Here is a 13,108-nt window from a genome sequence, read left to right on the forward strand (position 1 = left end):
CCCAATCAAGTTGTGAACAAAGGAACCAAGGAACACACAAACCTACAAACAGGTCATTGTGACCTCTCTCCGGGATGGAGTGGGGATGGCAGGGTTTGGGGCTCTGCTGGGCAGATCTAAGAAAACTCCCAGGTTCAAGGTGATAAGGCAATTCTGTGGGAATGGCAGGCTGGAGCATCCATCACGTGCCCTTGAGTGACTGCTCAGCAACCACACGAGAAGGACTGAGAGATCAGCCAAGCCAGCCGCTCATGGGGGTAAAGAGGGTTGTAAGTCAGGTGGAGGCTCAGAGAGGTTGGACAATGTGCCCAAGGTCACACAGCTAAGCGGCTGCAGAGCTGAAAATTCTTGAAGAGGTTGCCCACCCCTCACCCAGTCACTTTCTGGTTCTCTCGTCTTTCTGTGTCTCTGTCTTTCATACAAGTGCACGCGCGCGCACACACTACACGCAGCACCCCGGCTCCCACGGGGGATAAAAGACACTGCTGCGGACAGGTTGCAAGTCACACTTTATTCACTCGCCAGGATGTCTGGTGGGATCCTGGGCAGCTGGCCAGGCCCCTGGGAAGGAGGAAATGGGGGGCACTAGTTGGAGGGGTGGAAGGTGCCTCGCTGGTGCCACTGCATGTCACGGATGCGGCGCACGGACTGCACCTGGGGCTGTGGGGCCCCGAAGTCGCCGCTGTCCTTGTAATCACCCTTCTCCAGCAGGTACTGCAGCCCGCGGTAGCCGGGGTACTGGTAGCCGACCCACCTGCAGGGCCAGAGGTGGGAAGAGGGGACGTGGGGAGACAGGAGATGCAGATGGAGAGACAGGGAGGGAATTGTTTAGCCACTAGGAAGGGTTGGGCCTCCGAATCATTTCACACTAAGTGGGTGTTGAGCAGGTACACCCCCACCCTTCCTGGGACCAGCCTCTGCTATCTTCCTTCCCTTGATGGGGAGCTCACTATCTCCAGAAGCAACTTTTAACTGAAGGCCTGACACTGGGTTCAGAGGAAGGGGTGATCTCAAGCTCACTTAAGCTTAGAAGAAGACAGGCCTCTTAACCTAACCCCTGGCAAGGCCAAAGGACAGCAGCCTAGGTCCCAGGAGCCCTCCATGATCCCTCCACCCTTTGAAGCCATCACCATTTAGGGGTCACTCACTCTGAGTACCTGATGACCATTACAGTCTTCTCCCCAGAAAGCATCACAGTCCTGGCCCACATGGACCTGCCCATCCAGCCCCTGTGGACACCTCTAGCTCTGCTTCTCAGACTTGGGCCCCTATATCTCTGCAGCACAGCCACTCCGTCCCTTGTAGAGCCCATCAGACTCACCAGGCCCCTCCCACCACAGGACCTTTGCATGTGCTGTTCTCACCGTCTGGGATGTCCTTCCTTCTCTTTACCTCTATAATACCTACTTTCTTGAGATCTCAGCTCAAGAGTGCCTTCCTCGGGGAAGGAGGCCAGATTCGTGCGGATTCCTAAACTATTAACAGTTGTCCGCAACCAGACTGCTAGCTACACAAGGCAGAGGCCAGGTCTGTTTAACCCACCTTGACTTACTGATGACTTAACACGGTGCCTGGCATATGACATCACTCGACAAATTGAATCAATGAATGAATAAACGAGTAAATGGAGGGGAACGTGAATACAGAACTTTGCACGCTCTAAGAGTTTGGCAAGCCCCAGAAAGCCAGTATGTGTTGGTAAACTAGCTCTCTTGGGCGGGGGGGGGGGGGGGGGGGGGGGAGTCTTGATTTGTAACATTTTCCAATTTCTGAGGTGTAAATACTTCATGATGGCTCACTTCAAGTTACCAATGATTAAATAACCAGCTCACGTAGATTCTGAAAAGTTAAGTCAGCTTTTGCAAGCTGGTACAAGCTGACTCCAGCACACCACTGCCCAAAGCCCATCGTCAGACTCCCCACGGAAACCAAATTTTTCACATTGAGAAATTCCCCAATGCTGATGGTTGAGGTTTATGTGCCGAAGTTTAACTTGGTGGAGAAGGATCCTTCCTATTTCCAATCTCAGGAACTCATGCAGTCAAAGGCCTGCACTGGCTGGACTTCCTGCCTCTCCCAGCTGTGTTTCTGTTAAGACCACTCAACTCATTCCCAGCTTCTGCTCCCCCTACACCCTCCCCACCTCTGCCTTACCCTGCTATCTTCCTTCCCCCCACCCACCATTTACTGTCCTGCTCTTTGGGGCTGAGGTTAAGGCCAAGGTTTCTCTCCTCCAGAGGTAGGGTGTTGCCCAAAAGGCAGATCAGGATGGAACTTCAGGGGCTGAAAGCCATGTGTAGGCTGATGATTTCAACGCCCATTTTCCAATGAGAAGACTGAGATCAGGAATGTATAAGATCCCCAGAGTTCAGGACGGAGCAGGACTTAGCAGCCCAGGCTCTGGGCTCCTGGGGCGGGGCGAGCCAGGGCTGGCTGTGCACTCACGTGCCACTCTGCACCCGCACAGAAGACACCTTCTCCTGGTAGCCGTGGGCGTGGAAGCTGGGCACATCATCGTCTATCACCTCCATCTTCTTCCCTGTGAAGTTGGGGTTCTCATAGAGGATGATCTTATGCTCCTGGCTGTCCTGTGGACAGGGAGTAGGGGAAAGCAAGCGTGGGTGAGAGCGCCCAGGGTGCCCTGGAGTTGGGACCAGCAGGCTCCACCTGCAGCCCTCTGGCCCAAGAACCCCACCACGTGAGTGTCTATGGCAACGGCATCCAACAGGGTTTGTTCATTAAGATCCTACTGGGCTATTTTCACGTAACAGACACTCCAGATTCTACCCTTTGGGGACTATTTGATTCTGAAACGGCATTTTCCCTCCCAACGCCTCAACTCCCCTTTTAAAAACTAAATGGCAGCCATGATACATGCACACACACAGAGGCTTATCACGCCTCTAGCAGACACTTGAAATATTTTGGCTTTCCTTCATCTCCACATATCTTCCCATCCTCCTGTTCCTGTGACATTTTTCTTAGTCATCTCCTTTCATCCTTTAAACTACTTTTATGCTGTTTGGTGGATAAGAAAACTGAGGCTTAGAGAGGTAAAGTGACTTGGTCAAGGTCACAGAGCCGGAAGTGCCAGAGCCAGCAGAGGAACCCAGGTCTGTGGAATGCCAAGTCCAATGTTCTCCGATTTTCCATCTAGCTCTGGGGAGAACTAGACTGGGCTGGGGAGGTTTGGGAGTATAACTGAGCATCACTGGGCCCTCTGCCCTCCAGAGAGTTCACACACTAGTAATCGGGATCAGAGAAGCTCTGAAAGGTTACACTGGCATGAGTCGTGAACAAGAGCTAAACTGCCTTCTCCTCCAGCCCGAAACCCAGAATTTCTTTGAATGTTTATGGTGGCAATCATTTATGGAACGATTGCTTTGTGACAGAAATCACACAGCCCTGGACAGCACCATCCACAGAGAAGAGAATATGAACAGCGCACCCTGGAGCATCTTGAATGAAGCCCCTGAAGTCATAAGATGTGGCAGTTCTCAGGCTAAGCCCGTTGGTATCTCAGGACAGTAGATACTAATATCCCCATCTTACAGGTGAGGAAACTGAGGCTCAGGCAAATGAAGTGACTTATGTGAGGTCACACAGCCAGGAAGTCTCCCGCCAGTCAGAAGGGGCACGATACCAGAGGTAAAGGCTCCTTCCTGGTCCCCAGACCGCTGGCTCCAGGCGGGCAAAGAGAGGAAGAAGAAGAGGGTCAGGGGCTTACCACTTTGATGGGCCTCAGGGAGCTGAGGGAGTCTGTCCTCCGGCTGCTGGTCCATGAGTCCCAGCGGGGGTACTCACCCTTCTCAAACACAAACTGCTCCCCTTTGCAGTTGGCTTGCTCGTAGCCCACCCAGCTGCAGTGGAGACAGAGAGAGAGAGGGCAAGTCAGGCTCACTCCAGGCTTCCTCTGGTGGGACGCTGGCTACTCGTTTGGGCCCCAGAGCTCATAGTTGCCCAGCTCATCAAAATGAGTAGCAGGGCTTCCCTGGTGGCGCAGTGGTTGGGAGTCCGCCTGCCGATGCAGGGGACACGGGTTCGTGCCCCGGTCCGGGAAGATCTCACATGTTGCGGACCGGCTAGGCCCGTGAGCCATGGCCGCTGAGCCTGCACGTCCGGAGCCTGTGCTCCGCAGCGGGAGAGGCCACAACAGTGAGAGGCCTGCGTACCACAAAAGAAAAAAAAAAAAAATGAGTAGCAGCCTCATTTAAATCCAAGCACAGCAAATCTAAGAGAAGCATCACCTCAGTTATCCAGAACCCAGCACGGTGCTGACTTCAATCATCTGGAACGTAACCAAGAAATAAGGAGGAAGCCTAAAAGATGGCCTAGCAACAAACACAGATGTATAGAACCCATGTCCCAAGGCCAATGGTATGCTGGTAAATTAAAAGCCAGCTCTGAAAAACAAAACAAATCCTGTTTGTAGCATCTGCTAATTTCCATGGTGTAAATACTCCCACCATGGCCAGTGCCAAGCTCTCAGTGTGATATCAGTGAACATGGAGTTGGGAAGAAATGTGCCCAATCAGCTTTTACCACCGAGAACGGACTGCAGAACATCCCTGTATCTAAAGCTCACGTACCTTGCTCATACCAACCCCTTCTCTCTGGGTCTCTTTCCTCTTTGGCTCTTGATGGTGGTCTCTGGACTCCTACGCTACACAAAACTCTAACAGTCTTAGATCCACGGTAGATGAGAAAATCCTTAAAGGGAAGGGTTACCTGCCGGTGGGGCATGGCTAATAGAGGAAAGGGGACAATAAGAAAAAGGTGGCACCGACTTCGTGATGCCTGGCATTCTGGGGCGTTCATCGCAGAGGCAGACAGTTCAGCCTGCCACAGTGACAACTCTTTGGAACAGTAATCTAAGTCCTTAACGGAAGGAGAGATGGTGTTTCTTGCTGCTTTTAGCAGAGGCTGCCCTCTTGATCTGGCACTTCAGCTTTAGACAACGTGTCCTTAGAAAACAGTTGTCAAAGAGCTCACAGATACACGGGTAACGATGTCCATCACGGTGTTGTTTATAATATCAAATAATCAAAACAACTTACGCATCCAACGGGCAGGGCCTGGTTGAGTAAATTATATCGTATCCCGTAATGAAATGTTACAAAGGTATGAAAAACAATGAAGTAGGACAGGGGTTCTCAAACTTAACTGTGCAGAAATATCACAAGGTAGTGGGTTTGTGAAATGCAGATGCCTGGGCTCCAGGCCCAAGAGTTTGATTCACTGGGCCAGGGCTGGGACCCAAGAATCTGCACTTCGGGGGCTTCCCTGGCGGCGCAGTGGTTGAGAATCTGCCTGCTAATGCAAGGGACACGGGTTCGAGCCCTGGTCTGGGAAGATCCCACATGCCACGGAGCGGCTGGGCCCGTGAGCCACAACTACTGAGCCTGCGCGTCTGGAGCCTGTGCTCCGCAACAAGAGAGGCCGCGATAGTGAGAGGCTCGCGCACCGCGATGAAGAGTGGCCCCCGCTTGCCACAACTAGAGAAAGCCCTCGCACAGAAACGAAGACCCAACACAGCCAAAAATAAATAAATAAACAAACAAAAAAAGCCAAGCATTAAAAAAAAAAAAAATCTGCACTTCAAAGCCTCCCCACCTTCTGTGATTCTGACACAGATTTACCTCCAAAAAACTCTCTGAAAAGCATTGACATAAAATGCTACTTAATGACATGGAGAGAATTTGAGATAAAAGTTTTCAAAATGAGTTATAAAACAGTATGTAAAGCATGATCTGACTTTTGATTAAGTATATATCTAATATATATTTGATGAAATATATACAGAGAAAAATATAAGTTTATATGAAAATCTTAATGGTTCCTCTGAGTGGTAAGATTAGAGTCGTATGGTTTTTTTTGCACTAAACCATTGCTCCTTAATTTTAAACAATAAACAATAATTAATAAAAATATCAAAGCTATATTTTTTAAAAGAAAGCAGAGGAGGAATGTAAGGTCTATTTGAGAAATTCTTCCATCCAAATACTAAAAAAAAAGACAACTGAAAAATCAGATGTGGTGCTTCACTTGACAAAACTTCAGCCGTCCAGGAAGGCACGCTCTCAGGCACACTGATGATCTGAGCGCATCAGCTAAGTGGGGCGGGCAGGGCCATTCCTTTGGCCGTGTTCTCCACACCAGCAGGCTCTGATTCAATTAGGGTCATCACACACTGCAGAATTCCTGGTGAACCTTGAGGTGTGGTGCGGGTCATCCAGGACCCACACTAGACTCACTGACCTGTTGTTGGGGGTCACTGGTGGCCACCCCTGATTCCGGAGGCTCTTGGAGAGAAGGAACAGTCAGGGAACCACAAGGAGAGGCCCCTGCAGGCCGTGCTCAACTACGTCACCTGAGCGCGGCAGAGTCAGACCTGACCAGTCACCTCCCCTTCTCTCTTGGGCCAGGGGTCCCAAGCCTGCTGGTCCCTCAATGTGTCAGCATATCTGCGAAAACCAAGTATCCCCAGGTCCCGGGAAGGGAGCGGTGGTTGTAGAGCTGGGGTATCCAGCTTTAAACCTCCCAGGAGAGCGAGGACACTCCCAGAGCCAGAGACTGGCAGCTCTAAAAAGGTCCACGGGAGTCACTGTGTCTGTCCCCCTGCCTCAAGGAAGTGGATGACCTTGGTGTCAGGCTTTTCACATGAGCTCCATCCCATCATCCCCAGGAGGACATGGTTATCCTCATCCTACAGAGGAGAAAACCGAGGCTCAGAGAGAGAGGTTCCTGGTCCAACATCACACAGCACAGAAGTGGTGGAACCAGGATTTGAAACCCAGCTCTATCTGACCTCAGACCACAAGCTCTCTCCACAGGCTGCCAAGACCCCAAATCCTGGTCCCCTAATTGCACAGTCTAGGAGCTCAGTGAGAGCGGATCCCTCCAGCTCGCTCTACAGCCTGATTGCCTCACCCTGGCAACCCCTGACCAAGTGAGACCCCCCAGGTACTTACGGTCCAGCCTGCACCAGGACAGAGCCTGCCTTCTCCACACCGGTCTCCTTCAGGTTGGGGCAGGGCCCATTGAGCTCATGTGAGTGGCCCTGGAAGTTTTCCTGCTCAAAGATGATGATCTGCAACAGGAGGAGAGAGTCAGACCCCCGTCCCGATGGGGAGGAGGGAGAACAGGGCAGTAGGGGTGAGTGGGCGTAGGGAGGGGACTCAGAGAGCCTTGGAGGATGCTGAAGGGTTCCACACTCGGCAATCATGAACCAAATATAAAGTCTGACAGTCTTGGCTCCAGTTACCAGCTGTGAGACCTTGAGCCAGTATGTCACCTGTCTGAGCCTCGGTTTCCCCATCTGTAAAATGGGAAATAAAGACAGAACCTACATCATGGGGTTGCTGGAAGGATTCAGAGGAGCGTAATGGCTAGCACACCATATTTGCTCTGGGTGTGGGAGGCATAATTATATTAAGGGACATGCTAAGGATCCCAAGTGGGTAAGTGGCAGAGCTGAAATCAGAGCCCAAGCTCGTCAGATGCTGTTTCCTGTAGAGCAGCATTTTGGTACCACTGGTCTGTGGACCAGAGTAGGGGTAGCAAGATGCTAGACCATGCTGCTTAAGCTTCTCCTGCCCCCATCAGAGCTGGACCAGTGCTGCCGTATCCACCCTCCACCCCCGTTTCACCCATAAGACTACGCATACCTGTGCCCTTTTCTCAAGCCCCCACAGGTTTTGCAGGCTTTCCTCCCCCTCTGGATACTTCTTAAGAGGACTTCACTCCCCTTGCCTCACCTGCCTCTCAGCAGCCCAGGGAAGGGCCGGCAGGAGGCAGGATCCCCATCAGGAAAAGGGAAGATCAGCAAAACTGAAAGGGCTGCTCCGGCCTCACAGCCAAGTGCTAAGAGGTGGGGGAGGGGGGCAGCTGCCTCCTGTCAGGATTCCAGACAGAACTTGGGGGCAGACGTTTGCCAGCCACACTTGCCCCAGGGGACTGCCTCTGGATGAAGGGGGGCGGGGTTCAGGGAAGTGGGCCTCCAGGGGGAGCAGCTGCCCAATCCAGGCGGTCAGCACTGGCTGGGTAAACACGCCCCTCTCTCCCAGGCTGGGGATTAGCCAGACAAAGCCAGGGGAGGGAGGCCCAGCAAGGTTCACAGTGAAATTCCATGGGCTCAGTTCGGCCTTTACGATCACTGACAAGACCACAGATGGGTCAGGAGAAGAACCGGGCTCCTACGTCGCCTCTGTTGCATCCAGCCGTGCAACCTGAGGAAGCCACGCGATTGCTCTGAGCCTCAGCTGCCCCATCTGTAAAATGGGGACTCATGCCTATTCTGCAGGCTTATTGAGAAGAATCAAGAAGCTGGGAGTCAGGGGCTAGTGGATTATGACACTGGCCCGGGGGACAAGGGCTTACAGGGGCAAGGAGGGCAAGGCAGGTCAGACTCCCCATGCATTTGCAAGGCCTCAGAGCCCAGGAGCTCAGTATTATTATTGTTGTTGTATGTATCAACCAATGGACGCTAAAGATTTACATATTACCTAATCCTTTCAACCTGCACCGTCCAATTCAGCAACTGCTAGATGTCTACTGAACATGGGCAACTAATCTGAATTAAAATGTGCTGTGTGTATCAAATACACATCAGATGTTGAAGATACAGTACGAAAAAAAGAATGTAAAATAGTTCTCTAATAATTTTTCTACTGACTGTACATTAGGATATATTGGGCTTAATAAAATATATGAAAATTAATTTCCCGTTTCTTTTTATTTGTTAACGCGGCTACTAGGAAGCGTTAAAGTCCGTAAGTGGCTCCCATTTGAAATCGGTTGGACAGCGCTGCTCCAAGCCACATCGCACTGGGCTTCTTGCTGCTCAAACTTACCCATCTCACTCCAACCCCTGGGCCTTTGCACTCACTGTGCCCTTTGCCGAGAATGCTCTCCCCTACCCCCCATTCCCCAACGTTCACTACTGCCTCACTTGACTGGGGGCTCTGTTCAATGTCACCTCCTCAGAGAAGTCCTCCCTGACCACCTTAGCTAACACGTTCCTCGTCCACCCTGACCCTAAAGAACCCACTCTTGTTTCTTCCTAACACTTTTCACTCCTTGAAGTTATATATTAGTTTATTTATTGTCTTTCTTCTAGAAAGTAAGCCTCTTAAGGGACAGAATTGGGGTGAACTGGGGTGGGGGCCCAAATCAGACAAAAAGGCAGTTCCAGGACGGAATCTATGCCTGGGGCCTCTGAGGCAGAGGGAAACAGGAGGGCAGCCTGGTGGACTGTTGCTGGTAGAAGTTTGAGGGCAGATTCAGTGTGACAAGCCCCTGACATTGGGATAAGATCCCACCGCCCTTAGGAGGAAAAAACAAAGAAGGCTGGCGTTAGGTGGACAAGCATTAGGCTGAGCCTGTTTTCTTTGATTTTGTTTTTGGTTTTTTTTTTGTGGTACGCGGGCCTCTCACTGCTGTGGCCTCTCCGGTTGCGGAGCACAGGCTCCGGACACGCGGGCTCAGCGGCCATGGCTCTCGGGCCCAGCCGCTCCGCGGCATGTGGGATCTTCCCGGACCGGGGCATGAACCCGTGTCCCCTGCATTGGCAGGCAGACTCTCAACAATTGCGCCACCGGGGAAGCCCTGAGCCTGTTTTCTTTGCCTCTTCACAATTACCTTATGCCATGAGTCCAATGCTCCCCATTTTTTGAAGGAGGGACCTGAGGCTCAGAGAGGTCAAGTGACTGGCCAAGGTCACACAGCAGGTGTGGAGTCAGGATTCCCACCCCACCCCCCATTCACAAGCCCCCTCTCAGACTGGACCGAGGGTCTGCCTCGGCTTTGGGGACCCACCCTGGGCAATGGGGTAAAGGGTACGGCAGAGAAAATTAAGTCTCCAAAGCCAGAAGGATGCTAGTCGTGGGCTGGGGAGGGGCCTTCTGAATCAGCACCCCCTCCAGTGTGCAAGCTGGGGAGACTGTGGCCCAGAGAGGGGAAGCCCCAGAAAGGAAGGCACCAACCCCACTTTACAGCAGGGAAACCGAGAGGCACCGTGCTTGCCACCCCTTCCTCCCACGTGGTACCCACCTTGGGGTTGAGGGGCTGAGGTTTGCCCGCTGGGGTCTGGTGGTCTGAGGCCATGGTCGGCGGTCCGGTGCAGGAATGACCTGGAAGGCAAGGCATAGGGGAAGCAGCAGTGAGGACCTCTCTCTGGGCCCTCGGTTCCCTCACTGGGGGGACAGGGTTGGTGGTGGCGGCGTGTCCCGGGGCCACATCACTCCAGCCCCACATCCTGTTTTCTGTCTCCCTGATTTCAGGTTGTCCTAGGGCAGTGGGGACGGCCAGCGGCTGCCTGAACGTCCATCCTTAGCTTCGCTCCTTTGTGTCCAGGCCGGCTCCGAGGGGGGACAGAGAAATGAGTTCTACTAAAAAATAAAGTGAGACACTAGAGTATGAGTGGGGACCCATTTGGCCCCAGATAATTTATGCATAACTTTCTTATGCATCGATTGATATTACGCAGAAATTTCTTGATTCAAAGAAAATAATGTGGGCAGACAAACCCCACGCACTGGCTGTGCCTGGACGGGTTTTAGCTCCCAATCTGCCATCTCACAAAGTCCCCTGGGCCCCTGCCCCTCATCCCCAACTTCCTCCTTGACTCCTGCCCCCCACCCCACATCCAGTACCCAGAATGCTCCTTTCCACCATTGGCCTTATTCTCCCCTCCACCACCCAAATAGTACACAAGGCTGTGATGGAACTCCTGCCTCAAGAAAGCAACGACGTGAGTGTTACGGAAGTTCAGGCACTGTGGTCAGCCGCAGGGAGAGCTTCTTAGCAGCCAAGAACGTCAGAAAATTCTGGAAGGGTGTCAGTTTCTTCTCCCTTCCCACAGGATGGGCAGAGAACACAGCCTGTGTTTTCCCAGTGTAGAGGAGGAACCTGTCTCCTTCTCCAGAGATAACATCCGGCTTCCAGAAGCTCCTTCCACAACAGAGGCCAGGCCAGGATGTTCCCCCAAAAGAGGACGTTCAACTAAAGCAGCTTGGGAGCCAAACCTGCCCTTCTCCCCTAAGAAACCAGCCCTCTGGGTCTGTCACTGTGCCCAAGATGCCCCATTACAGCCCCAGCAACATCCTCAGACTAAAGGTTAAGCTCAGGTGGTTCAACTCAGGCGCTTCCTCCACTGCTTACCAGCATCAAGGCCCTGGGAAGGTCATCCCCTCTGTGCCTCAATTTCCTGTTCTGTAAAATGGGGACAGGATGGTGCCTGGTCATAGCTATGAACAGGTTGTGATGACCCAATCATATAACACAGAAGAGCTCAAGCACTTGGCAGCCGTCCCAGAACCCCCTCAGTGCTCAGTACACGGCACCAATTACGGCATTATTAGGGTCCTTTCCACCCAGTTTTAGTGCCTTTGGAGTCACCTGTTGCTGGGAGCTCCCCGAGAGGGGGGCTGCTTCCTAGCCGTCCCAAGGTGGGACACAGAGCCGGTGCCCGGGAGCGTTTGTGGATATGGAGAGAGCTGACTCACCGCCCTAGAAATGAAGCTGAACCTTCTGTGGTTTTACTCCTTCCACCTGCAAACCCTCAGCTGTATTCTCCTCCACTGGCAAAACGAGGATGCCGATGGACGGTTTAATACTAATAAAGAGCATCACCAAATTACATACTGTGCCAGGCACTGTGCTAGACCACTCACCTATGTATCTCTGAGCCCCACAGCAAAGGAGGTTTTATGACCCCCTTCCCATTTAACAGAAAAGAAAACCGAGGCTCAGCACCTTGAGGTCTTTGCCCCGAGTCACCTTGTCAGAAAGTGATAGCCTCTGGATTTGAACCCGGGTCTCCCACACTTTCCATCAGGGAGGAGGATGAGAGCAAAAGGCAAGACAAGCAATAGAGGCATTCTTACCAGTGACACCAGCCCAAGAGTGCCCGTGGAGCCGGCTGCCGGGAGGTGGCATTTATACCTTCCCCAGCAGTGCCGGTGCCAAGGCGGGTGACCGCTGCGTCCCTGCAGAAAGCGGGGCGAGAATGCTGGGTTAAGCCCGTACCAAAGCCCAGGTCAGCAAATGCCCACAGACATTGTGTCTCCGCACAATAATGTCATCAGCTTTCAGATTCGGCTGCGCCAGGGTGGTCAGGCGGTTGAGCAAGGAGATGCCCGCTTTGCATGCATCAGCCGTCCAGCTGCCAGGACCAGGGGCATGCTGGGTTCACTGATGTGGTCAGTTGAGCCCTGGGGGAGGCAGACAGAGGCAACTCTCAGTGGCCCTGGTGAAAAAAAAACAAGGACAGGAAGGTGGTTTGGCAGGGTCCAGCATCCATCCATCCATCCACGCATTCAACAAATATTGATCAAGCATGTGCTTGGTGCCAAGGGCTGCTCTAAGGGGTAGTATCAGGGAGGGGACCTACCCCAGCCTGGACCATCCAGGAAGGCTCCTGGGAAGAGGCAAAGTCCTCAGGGATGAGGAGAAATTCGCCTGGGAAACTGGGTTGGGAGGAGGGTTCCAAAGAGAAGGGGACCAGGTACAAGGCAATGTCGCGGTAAGAAGACCTGCACACAGGTTAATGCAGCTACAGGGTGGGCTGTGGTGGGGCAGGGCCTGGGCTGGGCGGCCAAGGTGGGAAGAGGCCTGATCTTGCAGGGCTGAGGAGAGGGGCCATCTTCATCCTGAAGGCCCCTGACTGTCCCAGCACTCACTGTTCCTCAGTGGGGTGCCCTTAGGATCCTTGGGCCCCATGGTGTGGAGAAACCTCTCACATCCCTCCTGCTGGCCTCATCGCCGCCTCATGGGCATTTGGCCTTAACTGGCATTCCTCCAGTTTGCACGTCCTCCCTGTAGACAGCCTGTGTCCTGACTGAATCCAAGGTCAGGCAGCAGAGAGGGGACAGCACGGGGGTTTGGAAACTGGGTTTGAGTGAGGGGACTTGCTTGCCCCCGCCTTCCATGCCCCCAACACACACACACACACCAGCCCCCTGGGCATGCTGTGTCTCTCTGTAGCACTTCTCACCACCTGACATCATGTTACTCATTTATCAGCTGTCATCCCAAATACAAGATAAGCATCTCGAGCGAAGGGCCATTGTCTGCCTGGTTCACCACCTGTTGGGCTGCACCTGCAAGC

At 52.8% G+C, this 13,108-nt stretch overlaps 1 protein-coding gene across 1 annotated transcript; it reads right to left on the reverse strand.

The window, feature by feature from the left end:
* Positions 1 to 495: 495 nt before the first annotated feature.
* On the reverse strand, positions 496 to 11,906 carry CRYBB2 (crystallin beta B2). Its single transcript, XM_065889892.1, has 6 exons — positions 11,886 to 11,906; positions 10,051 to 10,130; positions 6,972 to 7,090; positions 3,728 to 3,860; positions 2,446 to 2,588; positions 496 to 754 (listed from the first exon to the last, which is right to left on the reverse strand). Exons 2-6 carry the CDS (start codon positions 10,102 to 10,104, stop codon positions 586 to 588), a joined length of 618 nt encoding a protein of 205 aa, XP_065745964.1. The 5' UTR covers positions 10,105 to 10,130; positions 11,886 to 11,906; the 3' UTR covers positions 496 to 585.
* Positions 11,907 to 13,108: the final 1,202 nt, after the last annotated feature.

Source organism: Phocoena phocoena, chromosome 13 (assembly GCF_963924675.1).
Source record: "Phocoena phocoena chromosome 13, mPhoPho1.1, whole genome shotgun sequence".
Classification (NCBI taxonomy): Eukaryota; Metazoa; Chordata; class Mammalia; order Artiodactyla; family Phocoenidae; genus Phocoena; species Phocoena phocoena.